The sequence below is a fragment of the Macaca nemestrina genome, chromosome 4 (assembly GCF_043159975.1).
Source record: "Macaca nemestrina isolate mMacNem1 chromosome 4, mMacNem.hap1, whole genome shotgun sequence".
Lineage (NCBI taxonomy): Eukaryota > Metazoa > Chordata > Mammalia > Primates > Cercopithecidae > Macaca > Macaca nemestrina.
Window position 1 is genome coordinate 187,526,765 of NC_092128.1, and position 21,749 is coordinate 187,548,513.

The 21,749-nt window shown below is 50.1% G+C and overlaps 2 protein-coding genes across 5 annotated transcripts; both read left to right on the plus strand.

Moving 5' to 3' along the window:
• Positions 1–11,531, plus strand: LOC105472526 (keratin-associated protein 10-5-like). 4 transcript variants are annotated; one of them, XM_011725871.3, is made up of 3 exons: positions 10,590–10,673; positions 10,749–10,970; positions 11,067–11,531. In XM_011725871.3, the coding sequence occupies exons 1-3, from the start codon at positions 10,590–10,592 to the stop codon at positions 11,529–11,531; spliced, it is 771 nt and encodes a 256-aa protein (XP_011724173.1). The 4 variants fall into 4 exon arrangements, with proteins under 4 accessions (XP_070951912.1, XP_011724173.1, XP_024645768.1 ...); XM_071095811.1 differs by lacking the exon at positions 10,590–10,673 and adding an exon at positions 1–534 and having other exon boundaries at positions 10,797–11,531; XM_024790000.2 differs by having other exon boundaries at positions 10,590–10,979; positions 11,193–11,531.
• Positions 11,532–19,477: 7,946 nt separating this feature from the next.
• On the plus strand, positions 19,478–20,507 carry LOC105472527 (keratin-associated protein 10-1-like). The gene has a single exon (XM_024790003.2). The coding sequence runs from the start codon at positions 19,659–19,661 to the stop codon at positions 20,505–20,507; it is 849 nt and encodes a 282-aa protein (XP_024645771.1). The 5' UTR covers positions 19,478–19,658.
• Positions 20,508–21,749: the final 1,242 nt, after the last annotated feature.

The following is a 21,749-nucleotide window of genomic DNA, read 5'->3' on the forward strand; positions in this document are numbered from 1 at the left end:
ATGACCGCGTCCACCATGTCCCTCTGCTCCAGCGCCTGCACTGACTCCTGGCAGGTGGACGACTGCCCGGAGAGCTGCTGCGAGCCCCCCTGCTGTGCCCCCAGCTGCTGCGCCCCAGCCTCCTGCCTGACCCTGGTCTGTACCCCAGTGAGCTGTGTGTCCAGCCCCTGCTGCCAGGTGGCCTGTGAGCCCAATCCCTGCCAATCAGGCTGCACCAGCTCCTGCACACCCTCGTGCTGCCAGCAGTCTAGCTGCCAGCCGGATTGCTGCACCTCCTCCCCGTGTCAGCAGGCCTGCTGTGTGCCCGTCTGCTGCAAGCCCGTGTGCTGCAAGCCTGTGTGTTGTGTGCCCATCTGCTGTGGGGCTTCTTCATGCTGCCAGCAGTCTAGCTGCCAGCCGATCTGCTGCACCTCCTCCCCCTGCCAGCAGTCCTGCTGTGTGCCCGTCTGCTGCAAGTCTGTCTGCTGCAAACCCATCTGCTGTGTGCCTGTCTGCTCTGGCACTTCCTCTCCATGCTGCCAGCAGTCTAGCTGCCAGCCGGCTTGCTGCACCACCTCCTGCTGCAGACCCTCCTCCTCCGTGTCCCTCCTCTGCCGCCCTGTGTGCAGGCCCATCTGCTGTGTGCCTGTGCCCTCCTGCTGTGCCCCCACCTCCTCCTGCCAGCCCAGCTGTTGCCGTCGAGCCTCCTGTGTGTCCCTCCTCTGCCGCCCCGCGTGCTCCCGCCCGGCCTGCTGAAGCCTCTCCTCAGGCCAGAAGTCCAGCTGCTGATGGCCATGTCCCCTAGGGCCAGCCAGGCTCAGGCCCCACCTCTCTTCCAGCCCTTGGAAGCCCCTGACCTCCCACCCCACCCAGCCTCAGCACAGCTCAACACAGAGAAGGAGCAGCCCCACCCACAGCTGCCCAGCCCAGGGGTGGGGTCTGAGATGCTCACTGGCTCCTCCCTGACCTCCCCCAGGGTGGGCGAGCCCTGACTACTCCTCATGGCGCTTCCTGGCTGCAGATCACGACCCTCTGCTGGTCGGGTATGGGCCCTCCTGACCCGGGTCTCACACCCAGGAGTGTCACCCTCTGCCTCTGGGCACCAATAAAGCCTCTGCAGCCCCAGCTGACTCTGTGCTGACTCTTCACACCCAGGGCGGGATGGGGCAGAGTGGGACCTGGCCTGGCTCTGGGGGGCTGGGCCCTGTGGATCTCTTTACATCCCCAGCTGGGGGGATGTGGGGGGCTCTTGGGTGACACTTGGAAGCTCCTGTCCACCTTGTGGCACGTTCTGCTGTCTGGCTCCCCTCCCAGGTCCTGTGGAGCCCAAAAGCTTTGCTCACTGACTGAATCCCACAGACACTACATGGCTCGGGCCAACGCTCCACTCACCGTGGGTAGAAGCAGCTCCTTCCCATGGCAAGGGTTGGGGCTATCCCAGGGGCTGGCAGGCTCCAGTTGTGCTGGGAGGTGGGAGACGGGCAGTGGGGGGCGGGTATGGAGGCTTGGGCTCCAGCTGCCCCGGTGCTCAGGAGTTCCACTCGGAGACAGCTTGGCCATCCTGGCCTCCTACGCACACTCACAGACACTCAGGACGCCCCCTGCTCCAACCCTGGGCTTGCCGCTGGGATGCAGAGCAGAGAACAGAGACGTGGCCTCCAGAGCTCCCTGTGCTGGGCTGGATGGGCGGAGGGCCCATGGGAACAGAAAGGTCTCAGGGTGCCGATGACAGAGGAGTCCCAGGACAGTGTGGGAATGTGTCCAGACCAGAGAGCAAGAAGGAGGCCTCCTGGGGGCAGGTTCTTAGCTCCTCCCACGGGACAGGCAGACGGCCAGAGCCACACTGTCCCCTCCAGTCCTCACCCACGCCCCCTGCCCCATGACCTGGGGCTGCAATGCTGCCCACTCTTCTTGCCTTAGGAGAACACAGTCGGGTTTTGAGGCCTCAGCCATACTCTGTGGACACAAAGGACCCCCACACCTGAGGGGCTGCATGTGTCAGCTCAGGCTGCTGTGACAAAGTCCACGGTCTGGGGGCTCGAGCCACACACAAGGGGTCCCTCACAGTCCTGGGGCTGGAAATCGAGGCCCAGGTGTGGCAGGGCTGGTTCCTGAAGCCTCTCTCCTGGGCTTGAAGACACAGTCTCCTCCCTGTGTCCTCATGGGGCTGTCCCTCTGTGTGTGTCTCTGCCCTCCTCTCCTCTTCTCACGAGGACACCAGTCATTGGATTAGGGCCCATCCATAGGACCTAATTTTAACTTAGGACTTCAACATGTGAATTCGGGGGAATCACAAGTCAGCCCATAATAGGGGGCTCTGGCTTTGGCCCTTGAGGCAGGAGTGAGGGTGGCAGTGAGGCCACCTGTGCCTTGAAGACCCCAGTGGCACCTGGCTGGAGCAGGCACTCCCTGTCCATAAACTGCAAGGATGGACATTTGGACAGGGACACGGCCCTCTGGGAAATTCTGCTCACGTGGACCCCTTCACCCACTGAACAATGCTGTCCAGAGACCTCAGACACCCACCAAATGGTTCCTGTTTAGGCATCCTGTTGTCCCCAGTGCCTGGCTCCTAATGGGAATTCTCACTGGTCCCGCCGCAGGAAGCATGGCTTACGTCCAGACGGGGAAGGTGGGGATGGAGCGCAGGCCAGGCAACTGTGCTGGAAGAGACAGGCCACACAGGGATGGGTGCAGGGAAAGTGGGGGCCACAGGGCTGTCGAGGGGGTCAGGAGCGTCTTGCACAGGCTTCCTGAGTGGTATGGAGAGTGACCTAGGGCTTCAGGGTCTGGAGTACACACACTCACAGTGATAGAAACCAACTCAGGATTTAGGAATGGGAGTCCTTGGAGACCTTGATGAGGGGCTTTCCAGTCATGTTCTGAGGGCAGGGGCATCCTGCGGTAGGCGGAGGGGGAACAAGCCCTGGGGAAGTTAAATGTGAAGGTAAATAATTTTTTCTCCAAAGATCTAACAGAACAAGGCAGGGGAGGGGCACAGTAGGGATGGCTTCCAGAAGGACTAACACATAGGGCTTGCCTTCTTTTACCAACTCAGATTCCCTCCAGCCAGAGAAGCAGCTACCAGAGGCTTGGTCAGAACATGTAAAGGTAAATGAACCAGTCACTGCCACCTGGGCAAAGGATATCTGTTGGGAAAACAATGGACACCCCAAAAAACCTGGGAGGAAGAGCTGAGAAATTAGACACTTTGGGGAATAAGGGCGTTGGAAGATTCCACATATTCTTGGGAGTCTACAAGACCCCCACGCATGCCCATGATGGGGCACAGAAAAGACCTGAGACGCTCTCAGTGCTCACCTCTGGCTGAACTGCAGGCTCTGAGTAAGCAGGAAGTGAAGGGGAAGGCAGGAAGTGAAGGGGAAGGCAGGAAGTGAAGGGGAAGGCAGAGTCACAAACCGCCCAGGTGAGCGCTCAGGGTGTGGACCAACACAAAGAGCCCAGCTACAAAGACTGGGAAAAAAACATCTTTTGACTCCAGGTGTTTAAGAAACTCTGTCAAATTACTATCTGCGCACTAAGCAAATGGAATAGTGACCCCCTTCATGACAAAGAGTATAGTCATTACTAAAATAGTTTAGGAAAGTCACTTAAAAACAAAACAAAAAACTACTAGCCATGCAACCAGCAACAACAAACCACAGGGAAGAGAGAGAATCTGCCATCCAGAATTATCAAATTATAATATTCTAAATGTCAAGTTTTCAGCAAAAATTATGAGGCATGCAAAGAAGCAAGAATGTACTGTTCATTCACAGAAAAAAAAAAAAAGGCCAATTAGTAAAAAATGTCCTTGAAGCAGCCCAGGATTGAATTTACTAGACAAAGTCTTTCCATTAACTCTCTTAAATATACTCAAAGAGCTAAAGGAAACCATGGCAAAAGAACAAAGAGAAGAAAACAACATCTCAACCAAGAGAGAATATCAATAAAGAGAGAGATTATAAAGAGGAATCAAATAGAACTTCTGGAGTTGAAAAGTATAACTGATACGAAAATTTTGCTAGAGAAGCCCCACAGCAGATTTGAGCAGACAGAAGGAAAAATTAGAGACCAGGTGGATAGGTCATGTGAAATACTCCAGTCTGAAGGGCATAAAAGCCAAAAGAGGCCGAGCATGATGGCTCACACCTGTAATCCCAGCACTTTGGGAGGCTAAGGCAGATTGTTTGAGGTTGGGAGTTTGAGAACAGCAAACAGAAAAATAAAATTAATTAATTAATAGCTGGGCGTGGTGCCTGTAATCTCAGCTACTCAGGAGCCTGAGGCAGGAGAATCACTTGAATTAGGGAAGCGGAGGTTACAGTGAGCCAAGATCATGCCACTGCACTCCAGCCTGAATGACAGAGTGAGACTCCATCTCAAAACAAACAGAAACAAAAGAATTTTTAAAATGAACAGAATTTAACTGGCCTGTAGGACAACATCAAACATACCAACAGCACACTTAACAGCAGGGTCAGAAGAAGAGCAGAGAGAGAATGGAGCACTCAAAAATATTTGAAGAAAAATGGTAGAGACAGAAAGTAAAATGGTGGTTGCCAGGGGCTTGTGGGGAGGAGGAATGTGGAGTTAGTGTTTGATGGGGACAGAGTTTCAGTTTTCCAAGATGAAAGTTACGAGGCCAGATGGTGGCGCTGACTGCACTGCATTATGAATGTGTTAATATCACTGAACGGTACACTTAAAATGGGATAAATTTCGTGTGTATTTTACTACAATACTTTTTTAAATATTTGAAGTAATAATGGCCAAAAACTTTCCAAATATGATGAAACTTATGAATCTACACATTCAAGAAGCTCCATGAGCTTCAAGTAGAATAAATTCAAAAAGATCCACACAGAAAGACAAAATTAAATTACTGAAAGCCAAAGACAAAAAGAGAATCTTGAGAGCAGGAAGAGAGAAGATTAACAGCCAATTTCTCATCAAAAACCATAAAGAACAGAAGGCAATGGGATGTTGTACTTAAAGTACTGAAAGAGAAAACACTGTCCACCAAGAAGTCTATGTCAAGTGAAATGATTCTTCGAAACTAAAGGAGAAATTAGGACACTTCTGAATAAATAAATATTGAGAGAGTTCATTGCCAGTAGGCCTGCCCTACAAAAACTGACAGCTCGGGATGAAATCAAAGGGTACTAGACAGTAACTTGAAGCCATATTAAGAAATAAAGAGTCGGCCGGGCATGGTGGCTCAAGCCTGTAATCCCAGCACTTTGGGAGGCCAAGATGGGTGGATCACGAGGTCAGGAGATTGACACCATCCTGGCTAACATGGTGAAACCTCGTCTCTACTAAATATACAAAAAATTAGCTGAGCTTGGTGGCGGGCGCCTGTAGTCCCAGCTACACAGGAGGCTGAGGCAGGAGAATGGTGTGAACCCGGGAGGCGGAGCTTGCAGTGAGCTGAGATCCGGCCACTGCACTCCAGCCTGGGCAACAGAGCGAGACTCCATCTCAAAAAAAAAAAAAAAAAAAAAGAAAGAAAGAAAGAACTGGCTGGGTGCAGTGGATCACACCTGTAATCCCAGCACTTTGGGAGGCTGAGGTAGGCAGGTTGCAAGGTCAGGGGTTCGAGACCAGCCTGGCCAACATAGTGAAACTCCATCTCTACTAAAAATACAAAAAAAAAGTAGCCGAGTGTGGTGGTGGGCACCTGTAATCCCAGCTACTTTGGAGGCTGAGGCAGGAGAATCAGTTGAACCTGGGAGGCAGAGGTCGCAGTGAGCCGAGATGGTGCCACTGCACTCCAGCCCGGGCAACAGTGTGAGACTCCATCTCAAAAAGAAAAAGAAGAAAAGAAATAAAAAACACTAATAAAGGTATCAGTTTTGGTAATTTGTATGTTAATAGGAATTTATCCATTACATCTAGGTTATCTACATTACGAATGTATGTAATATCACTAAGCATGCTTAAATGGAATAAATTTTATTGATATTATGTGTTAGTGTACAATTGTTCACATATTCTCTTATAGTCTTCTTTATTTATATAGGTCAGTAGTGATGTTCCCGTTTTCATTTCTGATTTTAATAATTAGAGCCTTCTCTTTTTTCTTAGTCTAGTTAAAGGTTTGTAAATTTTATTGTTGCTTTCAAAAAACTAATTTTAGGCTTCATTGGTTCTATTGTTTTTCTATTCTCAATTTCTTTATTTGCTCCCTTTATTCTACATATAATCTTTATTTTCTTCCTTCTTCTAGGTTTGGGTTTAGTTTGCTCTTCCTTTTCCTGGTTCCTTAAGGTGTGAAGTTAGATTACCGAATTGAGATCTTTCTTGTTTTTTAACATAAGCATTTATAGCTATAAATTTCCCTCCATAAACTGTTTTGCCGTATCCCATAAGTTTTGATTTGTTATATAATCACTGTCATTTATCCCATAGTATTTTCTAACTTCTCTTTTGATTTCTTCTTTGATCAACTGGTTAAGTGTGTGTTATTTAATTGCCACATATTTGTGAATTTTCCAGTTTTCCTTTTGTTATTGATTTCTAATTTCCATTGTGGTCAGAGAAGATACATTATATGATTTCAATAGTTTTAAATTTATTGAGACTTGTTTTTTGGACTAACGTATGGTCTAATCTGGAGGACTGAGAAGAATGTGTATTCGGGAAGAATGTGTATTCGGGAAGAATGTGTATTCGGGAAGAATGTGTATTCTGCTGTTGTTGGGTTGAGTGTTTTATATATGGCCATATTAGATCTAGCTTGTTTATAGTGTTCTTCAAGTTCTCTATTTTGTTATTGATCTTTGATCTAGTTCTATTTAAAATTTTTTTTTTTAATCATTGGAAGTGACTTATTGAAGTCTTCAAATATTATTGTTGAGCTGCAATTGTCTATTTCTGTCTTCAATTCTGTCCATTTATGCTTGGTATATTTTGGGGGTCTGATGTTAGGTACATAAATGTTTATAACTGATGTTAGGTACATAAATGTTATAAAATGATGGCTTATGCCTGTAATCCCAACTACTCGGGAGGTTGAGATGAGAGGATTGTTTGAGGCCAAGAGTTCGAGACCAGCCTGGGTAACATAGCAAGACCCTGGTCCCTAAAAAAAATTTTTTTTAATTAGCGAAGTATGGTGGTGTGCACCTGTAGTCCCAGCTACCTGGGAAACTGAGGTGGGAGGATCACTTGAGTCCAGGAGTTTGAGGCTGCAGTGAGTTATGACTGTGCCACTGCACTCCAGCCTGGGCAAAAAAGCAACACCCTGTCTCTAATTGTTTTAATGGTGCTGGGACAACTGGATATCTACACACGAAATCATAAAGTTGCACTATATCTCACACCAACAAATTAACTAAAAATGGATCAAAGCCCCACATATATGAGATAAAGCCATAAAACTCCTAGAAGGAAACATAAGAGTAAATATGCATGACCTTATATTGGGCAACGGTTTTTTAGATACGACACCAGAAGCACAAGCAACAAAAGGAAAAATAGATAAATTAGATGTCATCAAAATTAAAAAATTTTGTGCATCAAAGGACACTATGAAGAGAGCAAAACAACCCGTACAAGGGGAGAACATGCTTGTAAATCATAATTCTGATAAGGAGCTAACATCCAGAATATATAAAGAACTCTTACAAATCAACATCAAAAAGTCAACCCAATTTAAAAATAGGCAAAGTCCTGTAATAGACATTTCTCCAAGGAAGATATGCAAATGGCCAATACATGCAGGAAAATAAGCCCAATATTATTGGTCATTAGGGAAATGTAAATCCACAGCACAATGACATGCTACTGATACTTCACACCCACTAAGGTGGTTATAATTTAACACACACATACACCAACAAATAGAAGGTAGCAGATGTTGACAAGGACAAAGAGAAACTGGAATGCCTGTACGTTGCTAGTGAGAATATAAAATGGTATAAATGCTGTGAAAAACAGTCTGACAGGTCCTCAAAATGTGAACATGGAATTCCATACAACTCATCAGTTCCCAATCCTAGGTATATACCCAACAGAATTAAAAAGAGGTGTTCAAACAAAAACGTGTACAAGAATGTTTATAGGGCCAGGCACAGTGGCTCACACCTGTAATCCCAGCACTTCGGGAGGCCGAGGTGGGAGGATCACTTGAGGTCAGGAGTTCAAGACCAGCCTGGCCAACATGGTGAAACCCCACCTCTACCAAAAATATAAAAAATTAGCCAGGTATGGTGGTACACACCTGTAATCCCAGCTACTTGGGAGGCTGAGGCAGGAGAATCGCTTGAACCCAGGAGGTGGAGGTGGCAGTGAGCTGAGATGGTGCCACTGCACTCCAGCCTGGGTGACAGAGGGAGACTCTGTCTCAAAAAAAAAAAAAAAAAAAAAAAAAAAGAATGTTTATAGAAGCACTATTCACAGTAGCCAAAAGTTGAAAAGAACCCAAAAGTCCATCAGCAGATGAACGGATAAATGAAATGTGGTGTCATTATGATGGAATACAATTCAGCCATAAAAAGGAATGGCATTCTGAAACATACCCCAACACAGGTGTACCTTGAAAACATGCTCAGTGAACGAAGCTAGACACAGAGAGCACATATTCTATGACTCCATCTATATGAAATGTGCAAAACAGGCAAATCCATATAGAGACAAGTAGAATAGCAGTGGTTGCCAGGGGCTGGGTGTGGCTGCTTAATACTACGGGTTTCCTTCTGGAGCGAAGATAGTTCTGGAACTAGGTAGTGGGGATGGTTGCACAACATTGTGGCTGCACTAAATGTCACTGAATCGCACACTTTAAAATGGGTAAAATGGTAAATTTTATGTTATGGTTGATCACAGTTTAAATAAAATTACACCTGCCAAGGGTTTCTAAGAATGAAGCCCGAGCGCCGCAGTACTGGATACTATCAGCATTTTAAATCTTGTTTGCTCTTACAGGTGGGAGGTGTGTGTTTAAATCTGAGGAACTTTAGTTATTAATGAGATCAACTAGCTGTTCATCTCATTAAGGCTTATTGGAAATTTAAAATTTTTAATCTTGTATTCAATTCTTTTGTATCTTATCCTGTTTTAGTGGTAAGGACTTTAAAATTTTCACATTAATCTTCCATCTGTCATGGAGATTGCAAGTACTTTCTGGCCGTTCATATCTTCATTTGTATACCCAACGATTCCTTCGGGGCTGTGATGGGAATGTCATGGATGCTGAGCTAAGCTGAGGCACGTGGACCAGTCTCCAGTGCCCAACCATGCCAGGTTTCCAGGGGACATACGTTGTAGGTGCTCTGGTCAAGGTTTATGCTTTCGTTCACATCTGACCCTCTAACATTCCCACTGGGCATTTTATACTTGGGTCTGCCAGGCTGATGGACTTCCTTTCCCATTGTATTTTCACACTGTCATGGCAGGGGTACAGGTAGGGGCTGCTGGGTGCAGTGACTTTGTCTCTCATCTAGCCCTTCGGTGAGCGTGGCCTGGGACAGTCACTCTGATCCTAGGTGTACAATCATGTCACCTACAGATACCACAAATTCCCACCACGTTTCAATTTCTTGGCATGTGGCTTCGGCCAAGGTGCAAACACAGAGTAAGGCTCTTGTCTTCAGTAAAGCTCCCAGGCGTCTGGGCAGTGTGGCTGACTGTGTCCCCACTGGACTCTTTTCTCATCCAGAAGAGGCTGGAAGGACATTGGGAGATGTTGGTAGTTCCTGGTCAGAACCAGCCTCAGGCTGTGCTGGGCTCAGGCCCTGGGACAGAGGAGCTTGCCTGTGATGGTCTCTGCCCCAGGGTCAGGGCCAGCCCTGCCCGATGACCTCCTGAGCATAGGACAGCTTTGCCAACCCCGATGTCCTCCACTCACCACACAACCCTCACTCCACACCTGCCTCTCCAAGGTGGAGGCACCTCCCCAACCTCAGGCCCTGACCTGCACCCGCCCCTCTCAGGACACCTGACCAGGGCTCCAGGGGACAGCAGTCCAGACCCAAAGGCCAGTCCCTAAGCCTTGTCCTCCTAATGACTTGACTATCCAGAGGCCTTGCTGGAATGTTCTGTTTCCTTCTCAGGGGAGGAGAGGTCCTCCCTCTCCTCCTACCCTTGGCAGACATCAGGATCTCAGAAAATCCCAGAGCCCACCAGGAAGCACTGTCCTCAAGCACATTTTCCCAACACAGGCACCTCTGTCCTGGCTCTCCCAGTCGCAGCCACACCAGCCCACCCCATGAAGTCCCTGCAGAGGCTGGGCATCCTCCTGGCCCCACGCCGGGCACAGTCACGAGACCTGCCAGGTGGAAGTCACCAGGTCAGCCCCAGAGAGGCCACACCCTCCCTCCTGGTGTTCCCGGGGACAGGCTCAGCCAGGGGTGCAGGCCCTGCCCAGGACCAGCCGAGTGTTAGGAGCAGAGTGAGGACAAGTCATGGCAAGGGAAGCAGAAATAACGAGGGTCCTCCCGGCTCCAAACACCAACACGGAAGGGGAGGGCGTTGCTGAGTCTCCTGCTAGGAAAACACAGGTCCTGGGCATATAAAAGCCCCAGCAGCCGACAGGCTCAGACACACACTCACTCACACACTCACTCACTCACACCTCCCCCAGCTCACCTCCTCCCCACCCCAGCATGGCCGCGTCCACCATGTCCGTCTGCTCCAGCGCCTGCACCGACTCCTGGCAGGTGGACGACTGCCCAGAGAGCTGCTGCGAGCTCCCCTGCTGCGCCCCCAGCTGCTGCGCCCCCAGCTGCTGCGCCCCCAGCTGCTGCGCCCCCAGCTGCTGCGCCCCCAGCTGCTGCGCCCCTGCCTCCTGCCTGACCCTGGTCTGCACCCCAGTGAGCTGTGTGTCCAGCCCCTGCTGCCAGGTGGCCTGTGAGTCCAGCCCCTGCCAATCAGGGTGCACCAGCTCCTGCACACCCTCATGCTGCCAGCAGTCTAGCTGCCAGCCGGCTTGCTGCACCTCCTCCCCCTGCCAGCAGGTCTGCTGCGTACCCGTCTGCTACAAGCCTGTGTGCTTCGTGCCTACCTGCTCTGAGCCTTCCTCTTCATGCTGCCAGCAGTCTAGCTGCCAGCCGGCTTGCTGCACCTCCTCCCCCTGCCAGCAGGCCTGCTGTGTGCCTGTCTGCTGCAAGCCCGTCTGCTGTGTGCCCACCTGCTCTGAGGATTCCTCCTCATGCTGCCAGCAGTCTAGCTGCCAGCCGGCTTGCTGCACCTCCTCCCCGTGTCAGCAGTCCTCCTGTGTGCCCATCTGCTCCAAACCTGTCTGCTGCAAGTCCCTCTGCTGTGCGCCCGTCTGCTCTGGGGCTTCCACTTCATGCTGCCAGCAGTCTAGCTGCCAGCCAGCTTGCTGCACCACCTCCTGCTGCAGACCCTCCTCCTCCATGTCCCTCCTCTGCCGCCCCGTGTGCAGGTCTGCCTGCTGCGTGCCCGTCTCCTCCTGCTGTGCCCCTGCCTCCTCCTGCCAGACCAGCTGCTGCTACCCGGCCTCCTGCGTGTCCCTCCTCTGCCGCCCCACGTGCTCCCGCCCGGCCTGCTACAGCCTCTGCTCTGGCCAGAAGTCCAGCTGCTGACGGCGCTGAATGTCATCCAGAGTCCCTTCCCACCTGGGGCTGACCTCCAAGGGGTCCCAGCCAGCTCCTCCCTCTCTGGCATTGACACCCTGAGAATATGGGGCAGGCTCTTTGTCTCAGGGACCAAGATGCTCCCCCAGTCCTTCCCAGATGCTGGCTGCACGAGGGACCCCAGCTGCTCCCCCAGACCCAAGTTCTGCAGAACTGACCCCAGCAGGCCTGGTTCCACCCTGGGCAGCGCCCCTCTGAGTTCTAATAAAGCCGCCTCTGTCTCACACCAACCTCTGTCCTGTCTGTGGACCCCCGGGGGGCACAGGGTGAGGTGGGAAGTGATGCCACCCCTGACTGCAGGGACAGTCCTGACCCCCAGCAGGCCTGGTTCCACCCTGGGCAGCGCCCCTCTGAGTCCTAGGAAAGCTGCCTCTGTCTCTGTCGACCTTCGATCCTGTCTGTGGACCCCGAGGGGCGTGGGATGAGGCAGGAAGCAATGCGCCTGGTGCTGGCCTCTGTGAACCCTGAAGGCCAGGCTCCCTCTTAGCCCCGTGGGCCCCCAGCCCCAGCACGTGACGCCCCAGCCCATCTTAGGGAAGCTGCCTCTGGAACCAAGGCCAGGAGTTTTGGGACAAAGTGGACCCTGGCAGCAGCTCTGGGCCCCTGAGCCACATTCACCCTCCCCAGCTCCATGGCTGCCCCCCAGGACTGGGGTAGCCCACCCGGGGCCTGGCTCCACCCAGCAGCCTCACCGGTCCTGTTACCCCTGGGGAGACCAGCTATGGACCACAGTGCCCGTCCCTGCAGCCCTCGTCTCCTCCACAGTAAGACGTGGGACAGCCCCTCCCCCAGGACTTGAGCCCAGAAGCCTGGGGTTCTTCATGGGGTTCTTGAATACCCATTGCTCAGGCATCGCTGGCGAGAGCACAGATGGGCAGGGACCATGGCACCCACTAACCAAGCCTGCGGCCCCCCTGCCCCATGCAGCCTCGCCTAGAGATTCAGGGTCCTGGCTCCCTCCTGATCCTGTGGTCCTGGACTCTGACCCCGAGGACCCTGTCCCCACATCCCCAACCTCCCAGCTCTCTCCCAAATAGCCCTCAGCTCTGCCTGCCACCCTCCGTCCCAGATGCCACGTTGGGCGAGTGGTATGAGCCGCCACACTCTTTCCACCGGGTCGCTGTGTGCATTCGAGAGACCAGGTCCGGCTCCAGAAAATGACCCTTGCATGTCAATGCCAGAGGCCTCCAGCCCCAGCACCGGGACCTCCCGGAGTCCCACCTGACAGAGTTCACCGTGGTCAGCACAGCCACCTCCCTCACTCCCCTCGAGGCAGACCACCCAGGACAGACCACCCAGCAGCAGCCATTCCCCGGGCCGGAGGCCAAACTGACACAGCCTCGTCCATCTCTTTGGAAGCAAAGCCAGGTCCCCATGAAGGGACAGATGAGGGCCTCCAGGGACAGAGATGTTTGCTTCCTGCCCTGGTTCTCCAGGTAGCTGGCGGGGCCAAGACTTCATCCTAGGGCTCCAGGGCCATCCTGGGGAGGAGCTCCCCATACATACGTGTCTGAGCCCCACCTCACTGTGCCCACTGATGGCCTCAGGTGAGAACAGAGAGCCAGGAGGAGGGCCCAGGGCTGGCTCTCTGACCTCCTCCACATTTGTCATTGTCCCCCACCTGCCCTTGTCCGAGGCACCAAAAGGACCCAGCCTGTCTGGCCATCCCCAGGGAGGACACCTCCTGGTGACCAGAGCTGTGGGGGGTCTCAGCTCTGACCCCTGCTCTGGGTCTCCATTCGATGTTCTCCTGCCTCATCAGAGCTTCAACCCCTAGTGAAAGCACCTTGGAAAACAGATCCTCAAAATGTCACTCACTGTGTGACCCTGTGACCCTGTCAGTCTAGTTCTAGGCATCTACCTCAGAGGAATGAAACAAACATTCACACACAGATTTGTGTGCCCATGTACACAGCACCACTGACAGTAGCCAAGAAGTGGAAAGAGCCCAGATGTCCATCAGAGGATGAATGGACAAGCAAAACACAGCCTATCCACACAAGCAAAACGCAGCCCATTCCCATGCGGAATATTATTCAGCCATGAAAACGGATCAAATACTGACACAGGCTACAACATGCATGAGCCTTGAAAGCATGATGCTCAGCGAGAGGCCACATGTAGTGGGATTCTATTTGTATGAAAGACTCAGAACAGGCAAATCCACAGAGAAAGAAAGTAGATAAGTGGGTGACCAAGGCTGGGGGAGGGGCTCATGAGAGGAGACTGCTTATGGGTGTGGTTTTTGGAGTGGGAATGTTATAAAATTACATATTGGTGATGGCTGAAAAACCCTGGGAATTTACTAAAAACCAATGGACCGTGCACCTGCAGTGGGTGAACTCCATGGCTTGTGAATTTTCTCTCGGTCAATGCGTTAAAAACAAATAGCCTCAGCCCTCCGTTTGGGATGGCCACTGGCCAATGCCTCCACCTCCTGTTCATCCAAATAAAAATGAATGGTGCCAGAGCAGTGATAGAAAACGGAGGCATGCCATCCACAGACCAGGTCAGTAAAGATTTTCTGGGAAAGGCAAGACAAAAAGATCAGGTTCTATTGACTTTAAATCCAACAGAAAGAAAGGCAGGAGAAGGACTCTGAAGACAAATGAGTTTTCCCGGAGACCCTAGCAAAGGGACCATATATGAGGATGACTGTGGGCACTCAGTCGTCTTTAACTGAGAGGTCGAGTTCTGAAGAAGAGCCATTCCTTGCCCTGCAACCAGCAGGAGAACCAGGAAGGGTGGGGCTGGCCCAGGAGACTCCGAGCCTAGGTCCCAAGCTGGAGAGGAAGAGGCCACACCCCAGGAAGCTCTGGATGCCAAGATAAACTGGAGCCCCCATGTCCAATCAGCGATGAACAAGGCCCCCCTCATCAGAGCCCCAGCATCAGCTCTGGGTGCAGAATATGTGTATCTATGTGCAGAAAACCTTTCAGCAATGAATGCCAAACAATCTCGACCCTCACTTAAAAATGTGAACAACAACTAAGAGTCCTCAGACATGTGAGGAAATCACAGTATGACAGAGAAGCAAAGTCGGAACAAACGATGATGCAGATGCGAGGAAACAAAGAGGCTGTCGCTACATGAAACAAGAACAGGGCGCTACCAAAAAGGAGGAGGAAGAGGAAGAAGGAAAACACCCCAAGTTCCAGGAGACTGAAAGTGCGACACTCTAAACACACATGAAACTCAATGATGGTCTGCATAATAGACCCTGAAAGCAGAATTGCTGATACAGTGACCCCATTTCAGGCAAGGATTGACCCAAACCCAATGCAGAAGGACAGAGATAAAGCCAAGAAGAGCCTGAGATCTGAGTGGGAAGAACCCAGGAGACCCAGGGTCTGTGATCCTCACCAGGATCACAGTGGGGAGAAAATCCAAGAATGGAAGAAAATCATCAAACCCATATGGAAATAAAAGTTCCTTGAACTAAAGGAAGATGGGACCGAGGGGATGAACACAGCTGATGACAGTGTTGGGGGAGGGGTCTGGTGAAATGAAGTACAAGAAGGAGACAATAGTGCCAGGTTCTACACAAAGGAAAGGTTTCACAAGAAGATCAAAGTTATGCAAATATGAGACCCATTGGTAGCCCAGCCTCTACCAAGATGGAGGGAAGAAATTCTGCACGTAGACTCTGCTGTGGCAGGTGTCAGCGGGAAGGCTGTTCTTAAACAACAGGGATCTGGATAGTTTACCACCCACGATGCTTTCTGAAATTTTACTAAGCAATCCCCAACAAGAAGAAACACGACCCCCTCTTTCCAAACTTCCACAAAAATCCACAGACGTCCATCAACGAAAATCTAAATAAAATAGTCTAATAAAAGTAAGCAGACCTGAAAGATGGAAAAAGAAGTATGCTCACAGATTCAGATTTTCCTTTTTCAGTATAAGAAAATAGTATGGGTATATTTATCCTAAAATTTGGAAATATAAATGAAATGTACTGTGTTCTAAAAAATATAAATTACCTACACTGAGTAACAAAACAAAAAATTTAATACAATGATATCCAGGAAAATATGGAAGTGGTATTGAAAAAGGTCATTCTTCAGAAGGCAGACTCAGATGTTTCAAAGGTGTATACCATTAGTCTTCAATATAAAGACTTTTCTGTGATACTTGAAATATTCCAGAGATCAGAAGAAGCCAGAGGTCCTCTGGATTCCTCTAGTATGACTGGTGACACGCTGATGCCAAAATCAGGAGCAACAGTGAGAAAGATAGGACTGTAGACCAATGTCGTTTAAAAAAATAATATAAGAGATTCTATGAGCCTACATTAACAAACTAAGCCATTATGTATAGCCATTATGGGAAGTAGTACAGAAGTTCCTCAAAAAATTAAAAATGGAACTACCATGTGATGAGCAATCCCACTTCTGTGTATTTATACAAGACAAATTAAAGCCAGATCTCAGATACCTGCACTGCCATGCTAACTGCAGCACTATTCACAACAGCCAAGATATGGAAGCAACCTAAGTGCCCATCAACAGATGAGTGGATAAAGAAAATGTGGTGAATATGCATGACGGAATACGACTCAGCCACAGAAAGGAGGGAGATCCTGTCATCTGTGGCAACACGGATGAACCTGCAGACACTATGCTAGGTGAAGTGACCCAGGCCACAGAAAGACAAATACTGCAGACCTCACTTATATGTGGAATCTAAAAAAGCCAAGTTTACCAAAGCAGAGAGTAGAGTGGGGGTTCGAGGGGCTGGGGGTGCAGGGAGTGGGGACATGTTGATGGCAGGATACAGCTTCAGCTGTGCAGGATGAGTCAGTTCTGGAAACCTCGTGTGCAGCACGAGGACAGTTGACTGTAACACAGAATGCAACATAGTAACACTGAAATCTTCTAAGAGTCCATTTTAAATGTCTCATCACAAAATAAAGGTAACTATGTGGGGTGATGGACATATTAATTAGCTTGACCTTGGTAATCATCACACAATGTGTGATCAAGATGTCATGCTGTACACCTTGAATTTATATAATTCTTGTTTGTCAATGATATCTCAATAAAGCTGGGGAAAAAGGGATAATAAGCCATTATCAAGCAATGTTTATCTCAGATAGCTCAAGTTACAAAGGGTATCATTATACTCATAAAATAGAAGCAGAAAAGCCACTGGAACTCTCAGTAGATTAATACACACACACACACACACACACACACACACACACACACACACACACACGAACAAACTCATTCCTTCCTTAAAAGCCCGAGGCAAAATTCACAATAAACTAAAGTAGGAAAACACTGCATGCGCGAGACCAAGGCTGTGCTACAAACTAGCAAACACTGGCTTAGTGCAGAGGGAGGCACTTCTGTTAACTTTGGAAACAAGACCAGCGGGCTGCTGTCATAGCGTCTCCAGCGTTGTGCTGGGCAGCCAGCCATGACAAAAGGGAGTCAAATAAAACAAAAGACTACATTTTAGAAAAGAAGAATCCAAATGTGTGTCACTTGCAAAAGACCCAGCTGTGGGCCACCCTGCCCTGCAAACTCACATACCCTCCTGGCACCTCCCTCCTCCAACCAGGGCCATTTAATCCCTGCCACTCAGCTCACTCAGATCGCCCAGAGTGTCTGCTTGATTTAAGAAATGGTTTGGGCCAGGCGTGGTGGCTCACGCCTGTAATCCCAGGCATGATCACGAGGTCAGGAGATGGAGACCATCCTGGTTAACATGGCGAAACCCTGTCTCTACTAAAAATGCAAAAAGCCAGGCATGGTGGCTCAAGCCTGTAATCCCAGCACTTTGGGAGGCCGAGATGGGCGGATCACTAGGTCAGGAGATCGAGACCATCCTGGCTAACACGGTGAAACCCCATCTCTACTAAAAAATACAAAAAACTAGCCGGGCGTGGTGGCGGGCACCTATAGTCCCAGCTACTCGGGAGGCTGAGGCAGGAGAATGGCTTGAACCCGGGAGGCGGAGCTGGCAGTGAGCTGAGATAGCACCACTGTACTCCAGCTGGGGTGACAGAGCAAGACTCTGTCTCAAAAAAAAAAAAAAAAGAAATGGTTTGGTCATTTGACTGTCCACAGAAGCTGCCCTGCTGGCCCCCAGTGGAAAGTTCCATAATCCAAAAAGTCATGTCTCCAATGAGTGCAGGGCTCCAAACTTGCACCTCATGTTGTGGCTGACATAAAAAGACCACATGTGCACTGTGTGTGTCTGTAGTGCACCCACTAATACGATGTCACCCTAGACTTTCTGGCTTTCCTATCATCTCCTGAAAGCAGCACCAAGTCCTTCAGTCCCAGAAAGTGGATTAAGCACACAGTTCTCACACATCCGTACTAATAATCACTGAAAGGATATTTAACGAGTTATTAAAGAAAAAGAAATCAAAATTATTTAACAATAAAGAGAGGCTCAGTAGGGTCTTTCATATATTTGTAGAAAAGACAAACAGAAACAGGTTAGAGAGTAAATTGGAGCAGGACACTAATGCACTGGAATAAAATAGTCTTTTATTCAGAAAGCTGAATGAACTGCCACCAATGGGTAGACTTTATCTGATGTCCAATGAAACAAGGAAAAAACATTTAAAAACTCAAAATAACATCATCAGAGTGAATGGGTAACATATTTCTTTCATCACTAGATGAAAATAAAAAGTAATAAAAAGAAAGACCAGGAAAGATGAAATTATTATTAAAAATGGAAAAACACTTCTGAGATGAGTCTTTATATTGAAAGGCTCAATAAGGTCTAACCACAGAAAGTAAAATAATGCATAAGCCTAGAAACAAAAACGTGACATTTTAGAATAATAAAAAGAAACCCAAAAGCTCCCAGAGAGTTAAGGAAAGAGAGAGACAAATGAAAAAATGACAAATGACCAGCATCAAACTGTCATTAGCAGCACTGGACATCACAAAGAAATGGTGACATTTGTTCACCATTTTGAGGAAAAGTAATTTAAAACCAGAATTTTATACCCAGCTAAACTATCATTATAAATGTGAGGATAAAGTTGACATATTTTCAGACAAGCAAGGAATCTTAAAATGTGTGTCCTAAAATCACCATATATGAAAAAGTACTTGATCTTTCACCAAGGCAAAATGAAAATTGAAAGAATACAGAGTGCAGCTTCAAATAAAACAAAGAGAGGACTCTGAGGATGGCATGGAAGAGCTAAAGAGACAAAGATAAAGTGTGGATCCACCAGATACTGAATCTCTGAATCACTGAGCATTCTCCTTACAAGGTGTGAGTGACTGAAGGGAGGGCCACTTAGCTTCCTTTTTTTTTTTTTTTTTTTTTGAGAAAGAGTCTGGCTCTGTCGCCCAGGCTGGAGTGCAATGGTGCGATCTCAGCTCACTGCAACCTCCACCTGCTGGGTTCAAGCAATTCTCCTGCCTCAGCCTCCTGAGTAACTGGGACTACAGGCACATTCCACCATGCTTGGCTAATTTTTTCTATTTTCAGTAGAGACGGGGTTTCACCATGCTGGCCAGGCTGGTCTCAAACTCCTACCTTGCGATCCACTCACCTCAGCTTCCCAAAGTGCTGGGATTACAGGCATGAGTCACCATGCTTGGCCAGCTTCCTCTTATCCTCAGTACCATTTTTATTTCATACGAAGTGCACATTTTTCTCCATGTTTATGTTTTAATATGCTAAAAGTAATAAAATATATCTAATCAGTCCAGAAACAGGATAGGTGGAACCAGAATTGCTCCTTTTGGAGAAACATTCATCTCTAAAACCTCAACTGAATGAAAGCTTTCTTGAAATATTTTCCACCACATTTCTGGGGCCAAAATAAAAACTGATGAAGAAACAGAGCCCTGCAACATACACACAAGTTTAATGAGGGAAAAACAAAGAGATAAACCAGCACGAATGACGCATCTCCAGCCACCAGCTCTAAACACCAACAAGGAAGAGAAGCTTCTGGAGCCTCCTGTCAGGACAACACACGCCAGGGAGGGATTTAAAAGCCCCACAGCCCTGAGCAGCTCACTCACTCACTCACTCACTCCCACACTCACTCCCTCACACCTCCCCCAGCTCACCTCCTCCCACCCCAGCATGGCCGCGTCCACCATGTCCGTCTGCTCCAGCACCTGCACCGACTCCTGGCAGGTGGACGACTGCCCAGAGAGCTGCTGCGAGCCCCCTTGTTGTGCCCCCAGCTGCTACACCCCGGCCTCCTGCCTGACCCTGGTCTGCACCCCAGTGAGCTGTGTGTCCAGCCCCTGCTGCCAGGCGGCCTGTGAGCCCAGCCCCTGCCAATCAGGCTGCACCAGCTCCTGCACACCCTCGTGCTGCCAGCAGTCTAGCTGTCAGCCGGCTTGCTGCACCTCCTCCCCCTGCCAGCAATCCTGCTGTGTGCCCATCTGCTGCAAGCCTGTCTGCTGCAAACCCATCTGCTGTGTGCCCGTCTGCTATGGGGCTGCTTCTTCATGCTGCCAGCAATCTAGCTGCCAGCCAGCTTGCTGTGCCTCTTCTTCCTGCCAGCAGGCCTGCTGTGTGCCCATCTGCTGCAAGCCTGTCTGCTGTGTGCCCACCTGCTCTAAGGATTCCTCTTCATGCTGCCAGCAGTCTAGCTGCCAGCCAGCTTGCTGCACCTCCTCCCCATGCCAGCAGGCCTGCTGCATGCCTGTCTGCTGCAAGTCCGTCTGCTGTCTGCCTGTGTGCTCTGGGGCTTCCACTTCATGCTGCCAGCAGTCTAGCTGCCAACCAACTTGCTGTACCACCTCCTGCTGCAGACCCTCCTCCTCCGTGTCCCTCATCTGCCGCCCCGTGTACAGGTCCGCCTGCTGCGTGCCCGTCTCCTCCTGCTGTGCGCCCGCCTCCTCCTGCCAGCCTAGCTGCTGCCGCCCAGCCTCCTGCGTGTCCCTCCTCTGCCGCCCTGTGTGCTCCCGCCCGGCCTGCTGAGTCCTCTGCTCAGGCGAGAAGTCCAGCTGCTGAGTGCTCAGTCCTCACTCATCTACTGACTGTCTTTGCCGCCAAGCAGGATTCTCCAGTCTCAGGAGCCCCTGGAGTCCTCAGAATGCACCAGCTCCATCAGTAGCCACATAGTTGCTGCCTGAAGGGGATTTTGAGCACATCACACTTCCCTCCTCCCTCTCTGGGAAGAGACAACCCACAAATCCCTCAGCAGGTGGACTGTGGCCTTCTGGAACCCCCTTCTCCAAATGTGCTGTTTGCACCCAATGTGACAAAGAATTGCTCTAATCAATATATTCTTGAGTCAGGAAATACGGGCTGGTGTGCACTTTCTGCTCTTCCCCTGAGCCCCTTTGCCTACTCCAAATTTGGGGTGTGGGACCACTGTCCTGTTGAAGGCAGACAGGACAATGTCTCTTATTCCGAGATCAAACACCCGAGAGAGACAGCAGGATTTGAAAGCAGATGTGATCATCTCCACACTCTTCCTGCAGCCGAAGCTACGCCCTGCCCACAGGGGAAGCCACGCCCTGCCCACAGGGGAAGCCACGCCCTGCCCACAGGGGAAGCCACGCTCTGCCCACAGGGGAAGCCACGCCCTGCCCACAGGGGAAGCCACGCTCTGCCCACAGGGGACAAGCCTCCAACTGAGCCAGGGAGGGGAGCAGAGCTGAGCAGGCTCAGCCTCTGGTGAGCTTTGTGCCACCTGCCCACACCTGTCCCCTGCCAGTCCAAGCTAAAGCTGAGTCGGGCAGAAGAAGAAACCCTGTTCAGTTGGGACCTGAGAGCCCCAGCCACCATGCTGGCCTCCTGGTGTGTGGGCCGTGGAGAAGGTGCCCACACAGAGGGCTGCCCCGAGAGCCTGAGGGCCACCCTGTGTGCTCTGAAGCACTAGCAATTCCGTGGGCCCCAAGAGGGGTTCTGGGGTCACTTGGACATCACTCATCCTACTCAGGGTTTAAGGCCTGAGTGAGGAGACACAGAGCAAAAAGACACCTTATCTACAAACCCTTAGGACAGTGGAAGAGGATAAGGCTATAGTCTCAGTGGACCCCTAGCACCGGAAAGTGACGAGGGCGCCAGTGAGACCAGCCAGGTCAGCACCTCCTCAGGAGGCTGGGAGGGCCCAGGGAAGAGGCGACAGAACAAAAACCCTAAGGGAACCTTTAACCAGAAAGTAGCTGAATTTAAACCTTCAATGACTCACAGATCTCTCAGTTTGCAAGTTTA

Excerpts from the sequence above, each read along its gene's own strand:
- LOC105472526 (XM_071095811.1), top strand. The coding sequence starts at position 1 with ATGACCGCGTCCACCATGTCCCTCTGCTCCAGCGCCTGCACTGACTCC. Across the intron at positions 535-10,796 it reads GCTGCCAGCAGTCTAGCTGC|GTGAGCTGTGTGTCCAGCCC; the intron begins CAGCCGGCTTGC and ends GTCTGCACCCCA.
- LOC105472527 (XM_024790003.2), top strand. The coding sequence starts at position 19,659 with ATGGCCGCGTCCACCATGTCCGTCTGCTCCAGCACCTGCACCGACTCC.